Here is a 23,888-nt window from a genome sequence, read left to right as displayed (position 1 = left end):
ATCTCCCGCTGGACCAAGCTTCAGTATCTTGCTAGTCGGCCCTGCTGGCTGTCAAAATACCTGAACAATCTGACTAGATGCAGGCATTGTTCAGGTATTTTGAGAGCCAGCGGGGCCGACTAGCAAGATACTGAAGCTTGGCCCAGCGGGAGATTCCTCTATCCACACAGTTTAGCGTAGATGGAGGAATCTGTTGCACTTTTTCCTTCTGACCATAGAAAAGCTGCAGATAATCTATAGGTATATGGCCAGTTTAAGAATATCAATATGGGTAAAAGTGTGGAAAAGAGTGACCTTGTTGAGGAATGTGATGCGTTACACAATTGTAATGATCCAGCTGCTATGGCTAACAACAAAAATGAGTCAATGGTGATAAATCAATGTGTTGGTTGTCGTGAGCAGCAACATGAGAACCAAGGTGTTCAATAAGGTGAAAGAGACTGAAGATGAGATTGAGAGTAACCTTACTAAGTGTGTCAATGAGTAGACTGCTAACAAAGTGACAGCACCTTACTGCCAAGAAGGTATGTCAGCTGTAGCATGGAGATTTTGAGAACTCCGTTCGTCAAGAAACTGAAGGGGTTAACATAGAAATGGACTGCCAGAAAATGAGTGTTGTCAGGGAAGAGACAGCTGGCACAGAAATTGAGCGTGTCCGCAATGAGACTACCAGTGAACATAGTACGGGACCATAAAGAGACTATTACTCAGGTGAGGCCCGAAAAGAGACAGATGACAGAAAAATGCACACCACAGCGCTCAGCAGACTCCCAATGATATTCTCCACCAACAATCGTTTGCAGGCTGCCATCATCAAAAGGCCACTGGGAAGTATTCCTCACAAAACATGCAAAACAAACAGACAGAGCCTTGTCCTCCTGTAATACAGTTTATTAATCATCGAACATACAAGCTGACATAAAATACTACTTACATGGTAATCACTGAAGGAATGGTACAAGGCAGACCCCACACAAAGCTGTCTTGCTAACTGACGCGTTTTGGGAATATACCCCCTTCATCTAGTGATTACCATGTGAGTAGAATTTTATGTCAGCTTGTATGTTCATTGATTAATAAACTGTATTACACAAGGGCAAGGCGCTGTCTGTTTGTTTGTTTTGCAGATACAGATGACAGTGTGGAGGAGTTTAGTGTAGAGACATCTATTGACTGGGAAGATTCATGCGTCAAAAGTAGGGCTGCGGAAATTAACGATTAATTCCTCGATTAATCGTTAATTTTTTTGATCGATTAAAATTCTTTTGATCGGTACTCACCTCTCCGCCGGCTTCCGGGTCTTCCGGCGGAGATCCGGTGATGTCACGGACATCGACGTCACCGGACTCCCCCCCCTTTCCCAAGTGGCTCCGTCGGCTAACGACGGGAAGGGGGAGGAGCCCGGTGACGTCGATGGCTGTGACGTCACCGGACTCCTCCCCTTCCCTTCGTTAGCCGACACAGCCACTTGGGCCGGGGATTGTTCTAAGGAAATCCCTACAAGTCCCATGGAAGACAGACAACTGCAGAGCGTGCCAGGGAATCCCTCTTCCTTCTTCAAGCCGTAGTACTTCCTCCAAGCTTCCGAGGATGGGGGAATACAATGCAAGAGCCTATGTGTTGCACCCACGATCATTGCAACACTCTGCAGGCTTTGCTGCAAAAACGAAGTATCTTCACATTACTCATGAGATTAATGTTGCTGCATTCACTACTTTTTTTTTAAGGTGGACTTTCAATGGATTTTGCATCCCCATAGACATGTATGGGAATGCAAAACAATCAAATGCCCATTGACCTCCTAGGGGGTCAGATGGGGTCCCTTGAGGGAGGGAAGTCAGGCGGTCGCAGAACACGATAAATGTCGACAGATCACCGGCCCAAGTGGTTCCGTCGGCTAACGAAGGGAAGGGGGGGGGGGAGTCCGGGGACGTTGATGTCTGTGACGTCACCGGACTCCTCCCCCTTCCCTTTCGTTAGCCAACGGAGCCACTTGGTCCGGTGATCTGTCGACACTTATCGAGTTCTGCGACCGCCTGACTTCTGGTTTCGTTACAACTAAGAGGTTTGCCCAAGAAACTTGTTCTGCACGAGCGCCAGCCAAGGCATTGGCCTATACACATACAGCACAGCAATGAAGTAATAAAATGAAGTAGGATCACACTAATCCAGCACGTTATTATTCTGAGTTGCCCCACTCAAGCGTCGGCCATATTGTGGGGCACGTGAGATTAATAGCGTGCTGGATTAGTGTGATCCTAGTTCATTTTATTACTTCATTGCTGGGCTGTATGTGCATAGGCCAATGTAGTCGGATCTGTACGTGCGTTATAATTAATCGAAACTAATCGATTAAAATGTTTTTCGATTAATCGAACACGAAAATTTTAATAATTACCAGCCCTAGTCAAAAGCAAGGAGTCTGTTTCTGACAGGTAGATTTACACTCCATGCAAATTTATAAACATCAGGTAGGGGGGATCAGTCTCGCTCAAAAAAGGGCCATTGTTAAGTTAAACAGTGTTGACACAAAGCTAGTTTCCCACAATGGGATACATGGGGGTAGATTGCTTTGCATTGTTTTGCGTGAGCATTGTATAAACATCACACCCAAGCTAATAAACGATAGTCTAAGCCAGGGATCCTCAAACTACAGCCCGCGGGCCACATGCGGCCTGCCAGGGTCCTTGGCCCAGCCCGTTCGGGTGTCAAAGCCGGGGAGCTGCAGGCCCCTACCTTTACTACCTCCCGGCCGGCCGTTGTAAAAAAACGGCCGGCAGCTCTCTAGATAAGCCACGCCCACTTGTGGCGCGCGTGAGCTGGAAATCCAGTCAATTTAAAAACAGGCAGCGATGCCTGTTACATACAAGCGATCCACCGGTTATATACCTGCGAAAACGACGATTGCGCCCATTACGCCGCACATGTTACATATCGCCGCACATGTTACATATCACCGTCGCAGTGAGAGCAATAATTCTAGGGCCATCAATCACTGATAACACTAAACTGATGAGCTGTAAAAGTTTTTAAAGCGTGGCCTATGGTCAACATGTGACCACCCGCCCGGGCTTCCTGGTTGAATGGGAAGCCGCAACAACGCTCCCTTGCAGCTTGCCAGGCACTGAGGGCTGCGACTGTTATGTGAGGAATGTAGTTGGCAAGTGCTGCTGCTCTTTGTCACAGAGAGATCTTTGTGATCTCTCCACCGGCTCAGTGACTAAAAACACGGCACCTGCTGTTGAGGTTTCATTGTTGCGCTCGGGGTGATTAGGGTGTGCACAGACACAGTCTGCACGCCCTGTGCACATGCCTATGCCTGTATGTTTTGTATTGTTTTAACTGTAACCAAGTAGCTTTTGTACGTAGTATTGTTGTATAGTAAAAGCACAATACTACTAATGGGTCAGTTTTCTTGACTTTACTACAATCAGACTGTAAAAGTTGATAAGTAAAACAGTGCGTGAGTTATGCATGCTGTGCTTTGTTTTTACTGACAGGAGGAGGCAGGGCCAGCACAAGAGGAGTGCAATGGGGGGACCTTGCAGAGTGGCAGCAGGGTGCCACCTGGGATGCTCTCTGCGTTCCCCCAGCACTCAGCACTAGAATGCATGCAGCCAGGGCCAAGTGCAATAGGTGTTTTGTCAGGCAGAGGTAAAGTGATCTCTGCCCAACAGAATAATTATAGTCCCGGCCATGACATGAGAGCTGTGCTGGCTGCTGAAGTATATTATGCCTGATCGGCCCTCAGCCTGCTACTGCGCATGCACAGGATTTCTGAACGAGCGTGGGGCAGTCTGCACATGCACAGTAGCAGGATGAGGGCCGATCACGTGGGCTCTGTACACACAGGAGACGTGGGCAGATCCGGGAGAGCTTGGAGAGTGGTGTCTGCCCAGCTGGCCGAGGGACTGGTATGGTAATGACTACTGCAAAGGATCTATGCAAGGGAAATGAGGTGTCTGCAGGGTGGGGATCGTGGGGGTCATCATATTGTCACATCTGTTTGGCAGGCCTCGATGCTGATTGGGTGGAAAGCCGGTTTCCCGGCCAATCAGCATCGAGCCGACCAAACAGAATGGAGTCGGCTTCCCGGGCAATCAAGAAGCCGGGCGGTGGGTAATGACACGCCATCTGACTTCCTGACTGCCCGAGAAGCCGCCTCTATGCTACCGGAAGTACCAGTATCGGTACTCGGTATCAGCGAGTACCGAAATATAAATATTGGTACTCTTACTCGATACCGAAAAACCAGTATAGGTGCATCCCTAATTACAACGTAACACTGCCGGACATGGACCATTATTAAATATGGAGCAGATGTTAAGAAACTTTTTGTCAGGGGTAGGAGGGTTGAAAAAAAAGGGGGGGAGGGGAGGGGAAAAACCTGTGTATACCATGGTGTGTTAGGGAAAGAAAATAAAAGAGTGGAAGATAAAAATGAGGACCCAGAGCTGCCGCTGCGTTACACGGCCCACTGAGTAGCCTGCTATTACTAAACAATAGACTAAACAGTTACCATTGAGCTAATGAAGTAGCAAACACCACGCCAAGGTTATCTATCATCAAGAAAACAGGACAATGATAAATTGGAATTGAGGCCCCTGGGTTTGTACGCAGTCAAGCGTGTAAATCCAGAAGGCCTCCCTCCGTAGGAATTCCTTGGCTCTGTCCCCACCTCTGGGATGCATGTGTACCTACTCGATGATTATGTCCCTAAGTTCATGTGTCTGATGTTTCATTTACAACATGGTGAACCATATGCTAATGGTGAATGTATAAGGTACTTGGGAGATTGGAGGCGGAAAGGATTGAATTGTATACCAGAGGAGTGGAGTGGAAAGAAGGAATGGCTTGGTGAACATTTAAAGCGCATTAAGTGAAAAGACAAAGAGAGTCCTTTGGCACAACAGTTTGTGACTTTCCATATCAGCCAACTGAAAGGTTCAGGCCTTGTTCACACCAAGCACATTTCAGGAGCAGAGCAGAGCAGTTACAGACCAGAGCAATACTGCGTCCAATGTATTCCAATGGTATTTTGAGCTCCAGTTCACATCGCAGCGATCCGTTCCAGAGCAGGTAAAAAAACTGCAGCAGGCCCTATTTTACCATCTCTGGACCTGCTCTGGAACGCATGCAAATGCATCAAAAACGCATGCAAACGCTCTGGAACGCACTGAAAGGCCATTGTAAACTTTAAACTTTTCCCAAAATGGCCCAGAACGCATCAAAAACGCGGCACAACCCACTGCACTGCGTGTGCAGAAACTCATGCAGATTTGCTCTGCATTTGGTGTGAACAAGGCCTTAAAGGTTAGGGGAATTTATGTGTTGAATTTGTCAGCAGAAGGAAAAAATGTGGCTGTATAGATTAAACATGTTACACCCCTTTGGTTTGAATATGGAATGTAATTTACAAGTAAATTTATAAAGGAGATATAGGTTTCATATGTTTTCTCCTCGTCTATCTCAGGGTGAAAGGGATAGGCAATTAAAGTGTGTGTGATTGATAGTGTATATCTAGGTGTCTGTCACTGGTTATAAGTGACAAGGTATTATACACACCACTAAGTATTGACCTCCGTAAAGGTTAATAATAGGTGAGGTAGAAGAGGGTTATTTAATGTAGATATAAATCTCTCCCCCACTTACGTCCTGATGAAGCCTGGGGATTGGCCAGGCGAAACGTTTAGACGTGGGTCCCGGCACGGCCCACATTCAACCCAGTATGCCAGCGGAGGACTCATTTTGAGTATGAAGTATATGGGCTATGTTGCTTAAGTTGGATTAAATGTTGTAACATACTTGGGACAGAAGCGTTGATATCATGAAATTCAGTGCTTGACCAAGCTGCAGAGATTGGTGCTTTTTGAAGGACTATAATTATTGGATCCGTGAGTAAAACCACAGAATAAATACATAAATCACATTGTCTTTATGAGATGTCAGTCAGCGGAACAGAGCAGTGGGAGCTGCTCTGTGTGCTCTGTGAGGTACCTGTGGAAAGGTAGAGTCTGAAGTGGAGTGAGGCTGAGGATAAAGGTGCCCATACACTGCACGATTCTCGTACGAGAAACGCGGGAAATCCTGCGATCGTACGAGAATCGTGCAGTGTATGGAAGGCGTGCGACCGTTTCTAATGTACGGTCGCACGACTTTTGTATTTCGAGCACGTTGGAAAACCAGCCGAGAATCGTACGATTTTCGGCTGGTTTTTAACATGATCGAGAGATGACTGCCGAACGGGCAGGTGTGCGCACGCGCACACTGCCCATTCAGCATTGCAGTCATCGGAAGCCCGCCCCTCAAAGGGGCGGGCTTGCGATGATCGTACGTTTTTTTAAGTACTTTACAACCCTCGCAAGACAAAAGTCTTGCAAGGGTTGTAAAGAGTATGGCTAGGTGGTGTCAGGCAAGCAGAGTCAGCAACAGATGGGCAGAGAAAGTAGAAAATCAGGATCCAGGAGATGATTGTGGATTGACTGCAGGTAGAGCTAGAGAGTCCAGAGGAAAAGCTGCTGTGGCTGAAAGTCAACGACTCAGTACTTCTAACCCAGAGCTCCAGGTTCAAATCCCCACAGCTACAAAACAGGTGCTGGGCAGACAAGCACCTGATATGCTCAAGTTGATAGAATGTGAAGCATATAACACACAGGGAAAGGACTGGTTATTTGCTGGGCTTTTAGCCGATAGTAATTGAAAAGTGCTCACCTGGATGTATCGTATACCAGCTTTAAAAAGACACTACTTCCATTAAAAAGATAAGTAACACATAACACTAAAACCCTAACGCCTTATATAAAATAATTGAGATGTTCTTTCATATATTTGTTATGTTAAGTGTGAGGGAATGAATTATGTTTGTTATTTGTATGTATATGATATGTGAAATTTGAAAATCTAATAAATAAATATTTTGGAAAAAATAAAAAAGACACTAGTGATTGTATCGCAACAAGTTAAGGTGGCCATACACTTTACAACCATCGCAAGACATGACGAGTATCATTCAAACCAGCCGAAAATCGTACGATTTTCGCCTGGTTTTCTAGCATGCTCCTTAGACAAAAGACGTGCGACCGTACAGTACGATCGCAGGATTTCCCGCGATTCTCGTACGAGAATTGTGCAGTGTATGGGCACCTTTAGTTTGGAAGAGCAATAGATGAATTGGCTGAATGATACGGTGTTGCTTGGAAGAAAAAGACTGTGAGATGGGGGGGACAGGTTAACAATACTACTGACCAACTGGCAATGCAAGGGGAAGGGATTATTACATGACATTATTAATTAACCCCTTCCCACTAACATTGGTGGGTGATCAGTAGCATTGTAAATTTCAACTGACCACCCACCAATGCAGAGTGGGGAAAGGGATAAATTAATAATAATGACCACAAATGCTGGAGGGATACATTTATGTGCAGTGAGCACCAATGCTGGGGTATATTACTGCATCCACGCGCACACAAATTTGGGGGTTAAAATTGCTTCCAGCGACAATGATGCTAGGTGTTATTTTTGCATCCAGTGACACCAATGCTTGGCCTGTCCTGACACTGGGAGGAGAAGCAGTGGGCAGGAAAAGGAGGATGAAGAGACACCCTCAGCGTTGTTGAACACCAATGCCTCCACCACCATGATTTCCTGAAGAACTTGAGATCAGCCATGCCATCAGAGGGGTAAGTGTTTCTTTGTATGTATGTATGTTTTGTCAGAACTATTTGGGGCTAAAAGGAATTAAACTATAAAGGCCTATACATATTATTCTCCATATTGTAACATGGGCATCCTGGAAGCCATCTTTGTTCTGTCTATTTTATCAGTATATAAGGTGAATTTGAGTTCATGGTTTCTGGACAGAGACTCTAACATCAGCGATTCTTAGAGCCTTACCACATACATTCCCAGGTTGTAAATTGTGGGGGTTTTAGATAACAACCACAAGATCAGGACTGGCCATGGTGCCAGACTGTGTTATAATGAGATTGATGGAACTGCCATGTCTCAAATTTAAAAAGAGCTTATTATCAAAGTTACCTTATATACAGTATTATTATTTGAACAAAATTGTATTATCAATAATTTAAATTGTATTTTGTGTTTTAGTACAAATTACTTCATTCTCAAGGTATTTGGAAGAAAATATAATTTCTGTTGTTCAGACTTTCTCAAAGCTGACAGTAAGTCAGACAGGTGCTGTCAAAGAACAGACCACCCTGTTAAATTTAAGGCTTATGTCAGAGGTCCTCTCAAGCTATAATATTGGAATTTTAAGGAAACGTTCAAAAGTTATTCTAGTTTCTAGTCCAATATTTCCCCCTTTAGGTAACTGCAGGGATATTTTTTAGAAAAGTGACACCTTTCTGACGTCATAATTAGGTTAAAGATAAGCCATCTCCACCCACATTTTTGGGTAATAAAATTTAGGAGGAAGTTAAGAGTGGGAGAATGGAAAGACTGAAAGAAAGGAAAGAATATACAGGTGGACGTGCATAGACACTGGAGGGAGAGATCTGAAGCTAATTGACGGGCTGACCAGGGGAACTGAACCACAGAGGACCTGAATATCTCTTGTTCCTACACTGAGGGCTTGTTCACACAAAGCGTGTTCCAGGAGCAGAGCAGATCTGTTACAGAGCGGATCAAAACGGCGTCCAATGTATTCCAATGGTATTTTGGGCTCTAGTTCACACCGCAGCGTTCAGTTCCAGAGCATGTAAAAAAACTGCAGCAAGCCCTATTTTACCGCCTCTGGAACGCATGCAAACGCATCAAAAATGCATGCAAACACCCTGGAACGCACTAAAAGCCCATTTTAAACTAAAAACAAAAAAACGGCCCTGAATGCATTAAAAACGCAGCAAATAACACGGTATAACACACTGCACTGTGTGTGCAGAAACTCATGCAGATCTGGTCTGCATTTGATGTGAACAAGGCCTGACACAAAGCTGACATCTCTTAGACAAAAGATTTTTTCAATTTTTAGTAAAGTATACATTTCTATTTATCTGTAGGCAATTGAGTCGGCCGCCTTGAAAAGATGCATACCACATGTATATTCAATCCAACTAGCCCGTATCTACAACACAACACATCCCACCTCCACATAACAGTATATGTCAAGTACCCCAAGTACCCAGAACCGGCCGCATAGCGTAGTGAACCATTTGACTTGTTTACCCAAGCGTAGCCCGTCCCCGGTATAACAGCCATTCAGCACACATCGCATTAAACTTCTTCATGTTACCTCTCTGCCTGCAAGTGACCCGCTCAAACTCCACCATCCTGTCCAATTCACCCTCCAGAGATCCAGCGTGGGGGGAGAGGATGAAACCCACTCCCGCACCACCAGCCTAGACGCTGTAAACAGGGCCCTTTTAATGGCTACCGTCGTGTGGGGGGCCAACTCCGGTGCTTCCAAAATACCAAGGAGGCAAATCTGAGGGGTATTAACCAAAGCCGATCCAAAGACCGCGTTAATAACCTCCAATACCTTACCCCAATACCTCACTAGTTTGGGGCATCTCCAAAGCAAGTGGATGAGAGAGCCCTGGTGATAATTGCACTTTGGGCAATTGGGATCAGTCCTGTACCCTATACGGAACAGAAACTCGGGCGTACGGTAAATTCTGTGGACGATGAACAGTTGCGTCAGTCTGTGGGTAGGTGACATGGACACCTGTTCAACTCCCTGAAGAACCTCCTCCCAATCCTCGTCCGATATAGTGCCCAGGTCGGTCTCCCAACCCTCCCTGCACTTCAAAGGGTTAAGGACATCTGACTTACGGAGGAGGTGACTGTACAGAAAGGAAATAACTCCCTTAGTGTGCGTAGCCAGGAACACAGCATCCAGAGTCGGAGTAGGAGAAAATGTGGGGGGACTGAGCTTAAACTGCGTCTTAAGAGCGTGCTGGACCTGAAGGAACTGGAATTGGCATCTACGGGGAAGCCCATAGGTAGTGGACAGGTGGTCTAAGGTGCACAGGACCCCATCTGGGTAGAGCTGGGATACGGACAGCACCCCATAGCGCGTCCAGTCAACAGTGCCATGCAGGGGGAGAAGTTCCGGGAGCCTGCCATTTTGCCACAAAGGCGTATATCTAGTCAAATATCCCACCCCGAGCGCTTGCTTGGCAGATTTCCAGACCTGTCCCATTAAACGTACCGTTGGGAGTGCAGAGTGGTTTTTAAGATACATGTCACTATCAAGATAACACATGGGGTCCAGACCTTTAAATAGATGCAAAAGAAGAGAGAAGGATTGCGACGGATGATCCGATTCCGCCCAGGCCGCAAAATTTTGCAGCTGGGAGGCTATGAAGTACAGCCACGGGTTGGGCAGTGCAAGCCCCCCATAGGCCTTGGGCCTCTGCAGGACTTCAAGGCGTAACCTGGAGGATTTCATCCTCCAGACCAGGTCTCTAAAAATGCTGCTGACTAGGCGAAAGGTCTTTTTGGGAATCCACAGTGGGGAGTTATGAATGATATACAATAGTTGGGGCAGCCAGATCATTTTAATCAGGTTCACTCTACCTGCCACGGATATCGGCAATTTGGCCCATGAGGTACGTTGGGATCTAAATTTAGCCAGAAGGGGGAGTAAATTCAAGGCAATGTAATCAAGGGGAGAAGCTGTTATTTGTATACCCAGATAGGTAAAAGCCGACTGGACCTGTAGATGAGCCAGCTCAAGAGCCAGAGGCAAGTGGAGGGGGTCCAGAGGAAGCAGATTGGACTTCTCCCAGTTGACAACCAGGCCCGAAAAGGTGGCAAAAGTAGTGAGAAGAGACATAACGTTAGATAGGGATGACCGTGTATCCGCTAAAAATAGGAGGGTATCATCTGCATACAACACAATCTTTTCTTCCAAGGCGCCTCTCCTAAAACCCACAATGCCCGAAGACTCCCGAATCATGACCGCCAGGGGCTCAATAGCCAGGGCAAACAGTAAAGGGGACAGGGGACAGCCCTGTCTGGTGCCTCGCTGTAACTGGAAGGCAGCAGACAGGGTGTCATTGATCTTTATTCTAGCAGAGGGGTGGTGGTACAGCAAACGGACCCATTTACAAAAGTTAGGACCAAAGCCAAAGGCGTTCAGGACCGCCCACAGGTAACGCCATTCCACACTGTCAAACGCTTTGGCAATATCCAAAGCCAACAGAGCTCTGTTACCTGTGTTATCAACAGGGAGCTGCATATTCAAAAATACTCTACGTATATTTATAGCAGTGGATTTCTGGGGGATAAATCCAGATTGATCTGAATGTACCACCGTAGCAATCTTTTTTGATAACCTAGTAGCGAGAACCTTAGCTAAAATTTTAATGTCGGTATTCAACAGAGAGATAGGCCTGTATGATTCTGGGAGCAACGGACTCTTCCCCTTTTTTGGCAGAACAATGATAGTGGCCTCATACATAGAAGCAGGGAGGATGCCTTCAGTAAAGGCATTGTTGATAGTATCCAGAATGGTAGGGAGTAGTGTCGTGGGATACGTCTTATAAACTTCAATAGGAAGGCTGTCCGGCCCAGGGGCTTTCCCACTTGGGAAACTAGCCATGGCCAACTCCAGTTCCTCCATAATTCCAGTCTGTCCGCCATCGCAAGGGAAGGTATGGGTATGTTTGCTAGATAATCATCCAGATCCGACTCAGGATAGTCCGCCCTCGTCCTATACAGAGAAGCATAGAATGTACTAAAGATGTCCGACATGCTCCCCTGATCTGAATGCGTGGTCCCCAGCGGGTCAGACATAGCCCCGATATACGAGGTGGGTTGCTGTGCTCTAGCTACCTGAGCCAGAAGTTTACCTGCCGCATCCCCCTCTGCCCAAAACACCCGCTTAGTGAAAAACAGTTTGTTCTGAGATTGTGCTGTCAACAAAGTAGATAAAGAGCGCTGAGCCGCCTGCCAGACTCCCTTAGTACCTACATTGGGGCTGCCTATAAACACCCGCTCGCTATATGCCACCGTCTGATAAGCCAAATCCAGTTCACGTCGAGACCTAGACTTAACCGAGCAGATGTTCTTAAGCAATACACCCCTGACATAGGCTTTCAATGTATCCCAGACCACCCCCAAGGGAGCAGAAGGGATGTTCACCGACAGGAAAAAGGAAATATCGTTCTCCAGTGATGCATTATCAGTAAACAGTGTCAGCCAGTAGGGATGGAGACGCCAGGGAAGCATCGAGCGGGGTCTACCCAGGGAGAGCTGGACAGAAAGCATGGAATGATCCGAGAGACATCTAGAGTGTATCTCAACTCTCGGTGTGTAGGGCACCAGCTCCGACGTTCCCAGGGCGTAGTCAATCCGCGAAAGAGTGTTGATTTGGAGAAGCAAGTATATTGCAGGTTAGCAGGATTGGACAGGCGCCACAAATCCAGCAGCCCCATTTCCGCGCAGAGGTTACTAAACGGAGTGTTCTGGACACGTACGTTGGGCGAGGGCTGCGGGAACCTGTCCATGCCTACATTCATGACGTTATTAAAGTCCCCCAGCACCAGGACCGGCAGCTTATCAGCCAGAAACCGAGCAAGGTCTTTGAGCACATCACTGGAGAACGGTGGTGGGATGTATACAGAGGCAACAACACAGTTCAACTCATAAATACGGCAATGTAGGAACACGTACCTCCCCGCAGCATCGACCATTACCCGTGTGCAGGAGAACGGCAAGTTTTTATGAATAAGCATGGAGACCCCCCTCGAGTAGGTGGAGTAACATGAATGGTAGCCAACCTGGCAGAAACGTCAGTTCAGGGTACCAGAGGTATCAGAGGTTAGATGTGTCTTCTGCAAACAGATAATGGAGGGATTACTACGCTGAATATGACTAAAAACAGATCTCCTCTTCACAGTATCTCCCAGACCTCTCACATTCCAGGAGACCAGATTAATTAAGTGATCCGGCATTTCGATGACATGTCATACAGTGGAAAACATCGGCATATACAGACATGTGGGCAAAAATGTAGTTCAACTGTAGTTGCACGTTGTAGAACACCTCGAGTGAAAAAAAACCATCCAAATAAAAACAGAGAAAAAAAGAAAAAAAAATCCAGCAGGCAACAAAAAAAAAGGAAAAAATAGAATAACGTAAATTAAATAACAACAAACGGAGAAACCCGTAAAAACTGTCCACGCAGGGAAACCTTCGGGGAAAGGTAGCTGCAGCCCTGAACTCCAGGGACCACCCGGTGCTCGTAGACCTCCATCAGGTGAATGGTCGTCTAGAAACCTGGGAGGAAAGCTCCCCTCCCTCACAACATCGGGGGTATGAAGAAAAATAGCCACAGGCAGTGACCAAGGCAGAGACGGTCAATTATCCAGGCCACGACGGCGAGCAATCTTTTCCAGCCAGGAGGAGGCCTGCTCAGGGTGATCAAAGAAGTGGGTCTCGCCATTCGCAACCACACGGAGCCTCGCGGGGTATATCATGGAATAAGCGAGGTGCAGCTGTTGCAGATGTTTCTTCACTTCCTGAAACTTGGCTCTGCGTAGTTGCACCTCCCTAGAGAAGTCTGGGAACAACATGACCTTCGAGCCAGCCAGGGATAATTCGCCCAACTCTCTCGCCTTTCGTAGTATGCGTTCCTTATCCCTGTAATTAAGAAGCCGGATCAACAGAGGCCTAGGGGGGTTCCCAGGTGGCAGGGGACGGGACGGGACTCTATGAGCCCTCTCGACAGCAAACAGTGAGGATAGATAGTCTTTCCCAAAGACCTCGGACAGCCAATTTTCAATGAAATCAGTGGCATTAGCTCCTTCTGTACATTCTGGGATACCAACAGCACGTATATTGTTGCGGCGCAGCCGGTTCTCTATGTCATCGGACTTCAGGGAGTTTGCATGTATCTTCTGCATCGCCAGTTTGACTTCTGCAGTTAAAGGGGCAGTAGAGTCTTCCAAATCACTCACTCTACCCTCCAAAGCTGTCGTGCGTTCACGCACTTTTTGCAAATCGTGGCGTATAAATGAAATATCCGCTCTCATCCCCTGCACCTGCTCCGTTAGGACATTTAGTGCAGTGTTGGAGAGTTGGACAGCAGAATACACATCCGCAATAGTGGGCTCAGCCGCCTTAAGTTTGGTCTTAGGTGGTTTGAGGCCTTTAGCAGCCTTAGCTGCATTACTCACAGTCACCACAGGATCATCCAGGCCCTCTGAGTCCGACATGTCAAGATCACCAACGGATTCTCTCCGGGAGCCGCGATCCCCTGAGTAAGTAAGCCTCTGTTGCTTAGGGGTGTCCGGGTGGTGGGCAAAGCGCTCCAGCCATGCTGCCGGGTCTTTGGTCTTATCTCCAGCCACTTTACTCGGGGTCCGGAGCGGAGCCTGTGAACCGCCACCACGGCATCTTGGACCGCGAGGCTGCCCAGCTTGCCCTTCTCCTTCTTGGACATCTCCGCGGATCAGTACGCCCTCTTACCCCCACCAAATGGTACCGTAAGGATCACGGGAACTTCTCCTACCAGCCGGCGTGGGACAGTAGAACTGCAAGGTAAGCTACAGGATGGAAGGCAGGATACCGGAGGAGAGCTCGTCTCAGACGCGACTGCTTACATGCGGCTGCTGCCCACGCCCCTTAGTTGCAATATATACATAAAAATTAAATAACTTGGCGAAGTGAGCAGCCAGCCAAGATGGCCGCAATCTAACCTGGCTCCGCCACACCCGGACGTGTGACTAATATTATACCAATTTCCTCGCTATCACTAGACCCCAGCTGAACAGGGGATTGCTCCCGGACATGCGGAGATCTGCGAAGGGGAAGTCCGGTAACTTTAAATGAACTCAGACGCGGTTCCCAGAGACCAAAACCCCGCCACGCTCTGCAGGCAAGATGGCGCCGTCCCCACCCGAGCCAGAACAGCAGCCGACATCACAGGAACTTGTGACAGACGTGGATGGTTGCTCGAATGCCAGCTCGGCCTCCCCGCTGCCCAGCACACAACCAGAGGTAACCTGCAGGGACTCGGTTATTCTAGACAAATTTAAGTCACTACTACAACAGGAGCTGCAGACGGCTACAAACAAATTAGCGGCCCAGCTTTCCCGCAACATTAGGGGGCTGGGGACCCGCATTAACGACATGGAAAATAAAATGGACGGTGTCATCACGGTGTTAGACTCACACGAGCAAGATCTAGACTCTGTAAAATCAGATTTAAACGCCTCCATGCTGAAATTGGAAGATCTAGAAAATAGGAATAGGAGGGGGAACATTAGGTTGCGGAGCATGTAGAGGACCTGAATAACACTGTCACTGCCTTGCTCCAGGAGCTGATGCCGGGTTTCCCAGTGGACAGGCTGGAACTCGATCGGGTCCACCGGGCGCTGGGCCCAAAACGTGCTGACGGCCCCCCCAGAGACATTATCCTCAAGCCCACATTTTATAAAACAAAGGAGGCCATCATGAAAGCGGCTTGGGAACGCCGAGACCTGACCTTCCAAAATTCTGCCTGCCAGATCTTTTCGGATCTGGCACCGCTGACCATCCAAAAACGGAAGGCCTAGAAACCCTTTCTGCAGGTTCTGCAACAGAAGGCCGTGAAGTATCGTTGGGGCTTCCCGCTAAAAGTCTCCTTCACTTACCGGGGCCAGACGCAGGCTTTCTCCACTCCGGAAGAGGCTTCATCCCTCCTGGAATCATTGCACCTGATGCCGGCACCGACGCCAGGTCAGCAGAAAACACCAACGTCCCAACCATCTCCTATCTTATTCATCCTGGCTATAGAGCCCCTGGCGCATCTTATCCGCCTTAACTCTAATATGCAAGGGGTACCAGTGGAAGCCACTGAATATAAAGTCAATCTCTTTGCAGATGACCTGTTATTAACACTAACTCAACCCCACATTTCGCTGCCCAACCTATTCTCCGTTCTCCATTCCTTCGCATGCATATCTAACCTGACCATCAATGAGACAAAGTCCTCGGCCCTCAACATCTCTCTCAGCCAGGATGCTGTCCAATCCATCCGAGAGAATTTCTTGTTTCTCTGGCATAACTCCCATTTGGACTACCTATGGGTAAAACTGACTGCCACGTACGACTCCCTATATAAAGCTAATTATTCCCCTCTATTTCTCCAACTTAAAGACCTTATGTCTTCTTGGTCACGACATGGATTGTCATGGCTGGGCAGACTAAATGCCGTCAAGATGACGATACTCCCCAAGCTTCTGTACCTCTTCCGCACCCTTCCAATCTCGATCCCAGGGATAGCTCTTCGGGCGTCCCAACGTGACATCACGAACTTTGTCTGGGGTTCCAAAAAACCTCAGATATCCAAATTTACCATAAGAAACAGGACAGATTAGGCCTTCCCAACATAACGAGATACTACCAGGCGGCCCAAAAAGCCCCCATGACCAACGTGTTCCAGGCCTCCCAAGCCCCCCTCTGGACCAATATTGAAAGCTCCTACTGTAATCAAATCTCCATCCAAGCTCTACCATGGCTCCCGAGCCGCTTACGCCCCAAATCCATGAGCCCTTCTATGAGACACACCCTCACAGTCTGGGACTCGGTCAAATATTCTAGCAAACTGATCTCGCATCACCTCCCCTTGCTCCCCATCCTGGGCAACCCGCTGTTCCCACCTGGTCTGGAGGCGGCGGGATCCTTCGGATGGGGGTCATCCCACAAATTTCAATATTTATATAATTTTCTGCGAGGTGGAGAGCTCAGTACCTGGTCTGACCTTAGAACCCGAGTGCAAATTCCTCTCCGGGAACATTTCCGATACTTACAAATTAGACATTGAGCCTCCTCTCTGATTGCTAATAAATCTACTCTCCCAGCGCTAACAACCTTTGAACACATATGTTACCACTCACCTATGCAACCTAAATTGATCTCTATACTGTATTCACACCTCAACTCAGTGTCTTCCCCAATGGATCACACCTATGTACGTAGATGGGAGCTCGACCTTCGTACATCTAAGCCCGCTCATGAATGGCAACAGATATGGAAACTGACAGCCTCCTGTACGATCAATATCACTTACCTGGAGACCGCTTACAAATCTATGATGAGATGGTATATGGTCCCCTCACGGTTGACTAATCTAAACCCCTTATTTTCAGCTCTGTGCTTCAGAGGTTGCGCGGCCAAGGGGGACATTCTCCACACATGGTGGACTTGCCCTATGATAACGAGACTTTGGTCCAAGACCTTCCTTCTCCTACGATCTCTTTTCCATACACCTATAACAAGGGATCCAGGGTTTGCACTCCTACACTTTAAGCCACCGGTGCTCACAAACTCTCAATATAAATTGGCCGTTTTTATTCTTATAGCAGTGAAGCAAGCAATAGCCCAAGCCTGGCGAAAGCAATTTGTTGCTTTCGCGGATGTGCGCCGTAGGATAGATTCATTTTTCATGAATGAGAAACTCTCTAGTATCCTTTTGGATACCCAAAAGAATTTCAAAAAGGTCTGGACCCCTTGGATTGCTCATAAACACCCTGAGCTTCCTTTGGAGAGTCTCACATACTTATAGGACTATCGCAATCCCTGGTGCAATTCCCCTTCCTACCCCTCCCCCCTTCCTTCTGTGACCCTAATGTCCCCTGTTCCCCCCTATTCTTAATAACTATTGTTATATTAAAGTTTAGCTATGCTTTCGGCCTTGGAGCACAGAGATGTTAGCCCAGATGGGTCCCCTTGTGGTCCAGGGCTCGACTACAGCTCCTTGAGTTAGCTTATTTACCTGCTATAGATAACTGCCTTGCTTCCTTGCGAGGAGGCGCGTTGTGTATCAAATAACGAGTTCTCCATGTAATGTCCAGATTCTGCTTCTTGACTGTATATTACTTATGACAGCTTGACCTGAAGTGTTGTTATCTCAGCTACGCTATGTAAAACCCAATAAAAATACTTTGGAATTGAAAAATTAAATAACTTAGTGGAAGTTTGTCTTTACCTTTAAATAGATTATTGTATAATAGCCAGTCCTGTGCATAGTATTATAAGTTAGTTCATATGCAGTGAGCTTCTGAATATCTGTTGGCTGGCAGAGGTCACATGTCAAATCTGCACATTATGTTGTCACATTCTGCTGAGCTAATAAGAAGCTACTAATTACATTACAGGAGTTACTTGGTTTTGTTTCTTTATTAGTTGAAACAATATCCTGTGGTTTTATTTTTCTTATTATCTTTGTTGATCAATATTATTGAAATTTTTACCCATATTCTTTATTGCCACCGATTATATTTTGATTGCTATTTTGCACTGTTTTTAGTTATATTTTTGCACATTATTTTTCTTATTTTGTCTTCAGGTTAGCACAAATAAAGAACTCAATTTATTTGTTGATTTGTGAAAATAAGTTGGGAATCTCCTTAATTACATATCCTTGCTTGTTTTCATAAATAGAAAACTGTTTATTTTATCAGAGTAAACATTCTGACAGTTTATTCAGTCAATGTTACTGCAATGGTTGGTGTGTGCACCTGGCTCCCACCTATCCACTGAGACTGACAGTGCCTGTAGGTGGCAGCCAGGTGAACTGTCCGTTACTGGAACAGTGGATAGGTGGGAGCCAGGTGCACAAACCTTTCCAGAGATAGTCTTACCTATCTGCCATTCCAATGAGAATTACAGCGCCTGTAGTTGGCAGTGTCAGTGTCAATAGGTGTGCGCACCTGGGTTCCACTTATACACTATTCCAGAGATACTGACAATGCACCTACAGGCACTGTTAATGTCACTGGAATGGTGAATAGGTGAGAGCCAGGTGCAGCTTTCTTACATTCTGATTCACAATAAACTCACCAACATCTATACCAATGAGCACATCCTTGGGAAACTTATCATGTGACCTGACCAAGTTTGAGGCTTTTTGGAGACCCTGGATGCAACATGAAGACTAATTCTTTGAAGCACATTCAGATATACTACAGCCCATACCTTAAACCACCTAATACAGCAGAAGCTAGAACATGTTCACTCCCTGCCTTTCAAATACCACTCACATGCTATAGTTTAACAGTTACTTTACAAGGGACTTGTATGCAGGTTTGTACTGGCTGACTGGTGGTCTGCTGTGTTTTACTTATAAGGCTAATCTACACAACAATGCATGTGCTTTAAACACAGTGCTTTTCATTTTCTACATTTGTTGTACATTTCCTATTCCACACTGCCTTATTTTGTACACTGCACTGTAGGTTCCTTATTTCACACTGTCTTATTTTGTACACTGTGCTGTACATTTCCAATTCCTCACTGCCTTTTTCTGTACACTGTTGTATACATTCCCTATTCCATACCACCTCATTCTGTACACTGCACTGTACATGCTGTGGCATTGAGTGGCAATACCACAGTGTTGGGTGGCCTCAAAGTCACCCAGGGTTCTCAGCCAGAGGGGCTGAGTGGCTCCAGGAAGAAATAATTTGTACCAGGAAAGAACTGCCTTTTCAGTCCTTTATGGGTTTTCTGGATCACAGTTTTGATCCTGGGGCCAGGAGATTTCTTAGAGCTCTGAGTGGGAGGAAATCTCCATTTCTGGGTCCATGCTTTGGTAGTAACCAGCACCTAATTGTGAACCTGCGCACATCCCTCATGAAGAGTGTGCTGGGATGTGTTCAGGGCCCCACCTGAGAGACAGGAGAACTCCACCCAGGAGTCAGTGTGGAGGCAAGTGCAGCAGGGTGGTGCAGGTTTGTGAAGCCTATGGTGAGGATTGGCACGTGATTGAGGTTGTCTGGGGGAACCAGACAGTGGCCCTGAAGATTGATGCCGGAGCAGCAGTGCTGCAAGAGAAACTATTAAAAGACTGGGACACCGTGAGTGTAGGGAACAACTCGGTGATTGGTGAGCCAATATATATATTCTGCTGAAGACAAGCTATTGTATGTATAGCTTCCTTGAGTAAATGCTGTTGAAATACCAATAAAGACTTTTCGTTCATGGAAAAACGCTGTGCGAGTGCTCTGTGAGCTCCCCAACATCACAATACCGTATTTCACACTACCTCATTCTGTACACTGTTGTACATACCCTATTCCACACTGCCTCTGTATAATGCAAATCATTCCCTATTCTGCACCAACTCATTCTGTACACTGTGCTATAAACTCCCTGTTCACACTGCCTCATTCTACGCTATACATGTAATCTCGAACTCTAAACCACACCATTTAAGCCCCACCCAATATCCAGCATAATGCAAACCACACCCACGTTTTGTGCCAGGAGGAAGGGGGCCCAATTTATAATCTTGCACACAGGCCCACTGCATTCAGAAAATGCCCCTGAAGACCAATGATTACTTGTCAATACATTTCTGTGAATTAGCCTATAAAATAGGTTAAACATATGTTAGTGGCAAAAAAGTAAAGAAAATAAAAATAACATAAGAGCAGCATAATACTGCTTACCTGTATTGTTGCAATATGACCCAGTGTGTGCTGGTAGTAATGGGTCTCCCTGGCTTTGGCTAAGGCTCCTTATAGGTGGCTTCTGGTAAACCCGGTCTTCATAAATAGGTTCTATGTGATGTTCAGGGGATTGTAAGGCCCTTAGTTCTGGGCCCAGGTGGCTGTGCTGACTAGTATAAGATGCCCGAGATCCTGCTAAGATAAAAAATTATGTAATTAGTTTTTCAAAGCAAAAATCAGGAAATTGAAAAATGAATTCAACACAGGTACATTCACTAGGTTTTTTTTCACCTATATGTGTAACTTTCTTGCAGAGGTATGTGACCTGCATAGAAAGTATAAAATTGTATTATACCCAAAGGTAATAAAAAAGAAGTCCCAGTCACATAAATGGTTCAGAGAATTGTATATTGTTTGTAGGGCCCATTAAAACCCAATACATTTTAACGGTTCTGGCGCCCCCTTAATAAGCTTGAGAAGCACTAAGGAAATTTGGACAGATAGAAATGAGAAATCCTAAGGGGGTTTCTCAAGAGCAATATGCTGCATTTAGGAGAAAGTCAGCTCCAGTCAACCATACTGAGACAGGCTTTATGCCCAACTGCAGCATATTGCTCTTAACATACTGCCTCAGGATTTTGGATTACTATTTGTCCAGATTTTCCAAGCACACACTGTTTATGCTCCCTGATGAAGGGAGCTCTAAAATCCATTGGCTTTTGACAGATGCTACAAGCAAAACACAAATCAAGGTCATAAGTGCTACTGGAGGCTTATGAGGTTACTGTTTGAAGATAAGAATACAGGATTCAGTTCCAGTCTCTGTATAATACAGTAGAGATTTCAAAAAGAGAACTGACGTGATGTCTCTTAAGACATCAGCAGAAGTACAAAGAGCTAAGAGAGTCTTTCCCTTAAAGCAGCTGTGTTAAGCGGGTTTAAATGCATCTGATGGTCCCTTGAACAAAAGAGTGATGACCCACTGCAGGACCCTGAGACGTCCATCCATTGGTCTGCCTAAGTAGGGTTTGTAAAAAAATGTGTTTTCCATTCATGCACTATACTTAAAGGAGAACTATGGGGTTAGGGCTTTTCCTCATAGTTCTCCCAAGGGTAACGGGAGGACACAAACTAGCATCCTCCCATCACCCAAAGCTCAGTATACCGCATGCTACAGCTCACAGTATACTGAGACACCGCAGCTGGAACGGATCCCGACAATTATGTCTGGATCTGCCCAGCTGCATGAGTGACAGCTGGCTCTGCCTATCTAGAGGCAGAGCCAGCTGTACCCGCCCCCTCCCCCATTTTCCACACTGCCTTATTTTGTACACTGCACTGTAGGTTCCTTATTTCACACTGTCTTATTTTGTACACTGTGCTGTACATTTCCAATTCCTCACTGCCTTTTTCTGTACACTGTTGTATACATTCCCTATTCCATACCACCTCATTCTGTACACTGCACTGTACATGCTGTGGCATTGAGTGGCAATACCACAGTGTTGGGTGGCCTCAAAGTCACCCAGGGTTCTCAGCCAGAGGGGCTGAGTGGCTCCAGGAAGAAATAATTTGTACCAGGAAAGAACTGCCTTTTCAGTCCTTTATGGGTTTTCTGGATCACAGTTTTGATCCTGGGGCCAGGAGATTTCTTAGAGCTCTGAGTGGGAGGAAATCTCCATTTCTGGGTCCATGCTTTGGTAGTAACCAGCACCTAATTGTGAACCTGCGCACATCCCTCATGAAGAGTGTGCTGGGATGTGTTCAGGGCCCCACCTGAGAGACAGGAGAACTCCACCCAGGAGTCAGTGTGGAGGCAAGTGCAGCAGGGTGGTGCAGGTTTGTGAAGCCTATGGTGAGGATTGGCACGTGATTGAGGTTGTCTGGGGGAACCAGACAGTGGCCCTGAAGATTGATGCCGGAGCAGCAGTGCTGCAAGAGAAACTATTAAAAGACTGGGACACCGTGAGTGTAGGGAACAACTCGGTGATTGGTGAGCCAATATATATATTCTGCTGAAGACAAGCTATTGTATGTATAGCTTCCTTGAGTAAATGCTGTTGAAATACCAATAAAGACTTTTCGTTCATGGAAAAACGCTGTGCGAGTGCTCTGTGAGCTCCCCAACATCACAATACCGTATTTCACACTACCTCATTCTGTACACTGTTGTACATACCCTATTCCACACTGCCTCTGTATAATGCAAATCATTCCCTATTCTGCACCAACTCATTCTGTACACTGTGCTATAAACTCCCTGTTCACACTGCCTCATTCTACGCTATACATGTAATCTCGAACTCTAAACCACACCATTTAAGCCCCACCCAATATCCAGCATAATGCAAACCACACCCACGTTTTGTGCCAGGAGGAAGGGGGCCCAATTTATAATCTTGCACACAGGCCCACTGCATTCAGAAAATGCCCCTGAAGACCAATGATTACTTGTCAATACATTTCTGTGAATTAGCCTATAAAATAGGTTAAACATATGTTAGTGGCAAAAAAGTAAAGAAAATAAAAATAACATAAGAGCAGCATAATACTGCTTACCTGTATTGTTGCAATATGACCCAGTGTGTGCTGGTAGTAATGGGTCTCCCTGGCTTTGGCTAAGGCTCCTTATAGGTGGCTTCTGGTAAACCCGGTCTTCATAAATAGGTTCTATGTGATGTTCAGGGGATTGTAAGGCCCTTAGTTCTGGGCCCAGGTGGCTGTGCTGACTAGTATAAGATGCCCGAGATCCTGCTAAGATAAAAAATTATGTAATTAGTTTTTCAAAGCAAAAATCAGGAAATTGAAAAATGAATTCAACACAGGTACATTCACTAGGTTTTTTTTCACCTATATGTGTAACTTTCTTGCAGAGGTATGTGACCTGCATAGAAAGTATAAAATTGTATTATACCCAAAGGTAATAAAAAAGAAGTCCCAGTCACATAAATGGTTCAGAGAATTGTATATTGTTTGTAGGGCCCATTAAAACCCAATACATTTTAACGGTTCTGGCGCCCCCTTAATAAGCTTGAGAAGCACTAAGGAAATTTGGACAGATAGAAATGAGAAATCCTAAGGGGGTTTCTCAAGAGCAATATGCTGCATTTAGGAGAAAGTCAGCTCCAGTCAACCATACTGAGACAGGCTTTATGCCCAACTGCAGCATATTGCTCTTAACATACTGCCTCAGGATTTTGGATTACTATTTGTCCAGATTTTCCAAGCACACACTGTTTATGCTCCCTGATGAAGGGAGCTCTAAAATCCATTGGCTTTTGACAGATGCTACAAGCAAAACACAAATCAAGGTCATAAGTGCTACTGGAGGCTTATGAGGTTACTGTTTGAAGATAAGAATACAGGATTCAGTTCCAGTCTCTGTATAATACAGTAGAGATTTCAAAAAGAGAACTGACGTGATGTCTCTTAAGACATCAGCAGAAGTACAAAGAGCTAAGCGAGTCTTTACATTAAAGCAGTTGT

The 23,888-nt window shown here is 46.1% G+C and overlaps 1 protein-coding gene across 1 annotated transcript in view; it reads right to left on the bottom strand.

The window, feature by feature from the left end:
- Positions 1–23,888, bottom strand: part of LOC108799244 (catenin delta-2-like) — a 292,772-nt gene that overhangs the window by 172,264 nt on the left and 96,620 nt on the right. Inside the window, exon 5 of the mRNA XM_018571079.1 lies at positions 22,962–23,156. Within this exon, the coding sequence (XP_018426581.1) occupies positions 22,962–23,156 (195 nt within the window). The remainder of the gene's footprint in view (positions 1–22,961; positions 23,157–23,888) is intronic.

This window comes from Nanorana parkeri, unplaced genomic scaffold (genome assembly GCF_000935625.1).
Source record: "Nanorana parkeri isolate BGI_ZX_2015 unplaced genomic scaffold, ASM93562v1 scaffold1668, whole genome shotgun sequence".
NCBI classification, from domain to species: domain Eukaryota; kingdom Metazoa; phylum Chordata; class Amphibia; order Anura; family Dicroglossidae; genus Nanorana; species Nanorana parkeri.
This window is presented reverse-complemented; position numbering and strand designations above follow the sequence as displayed.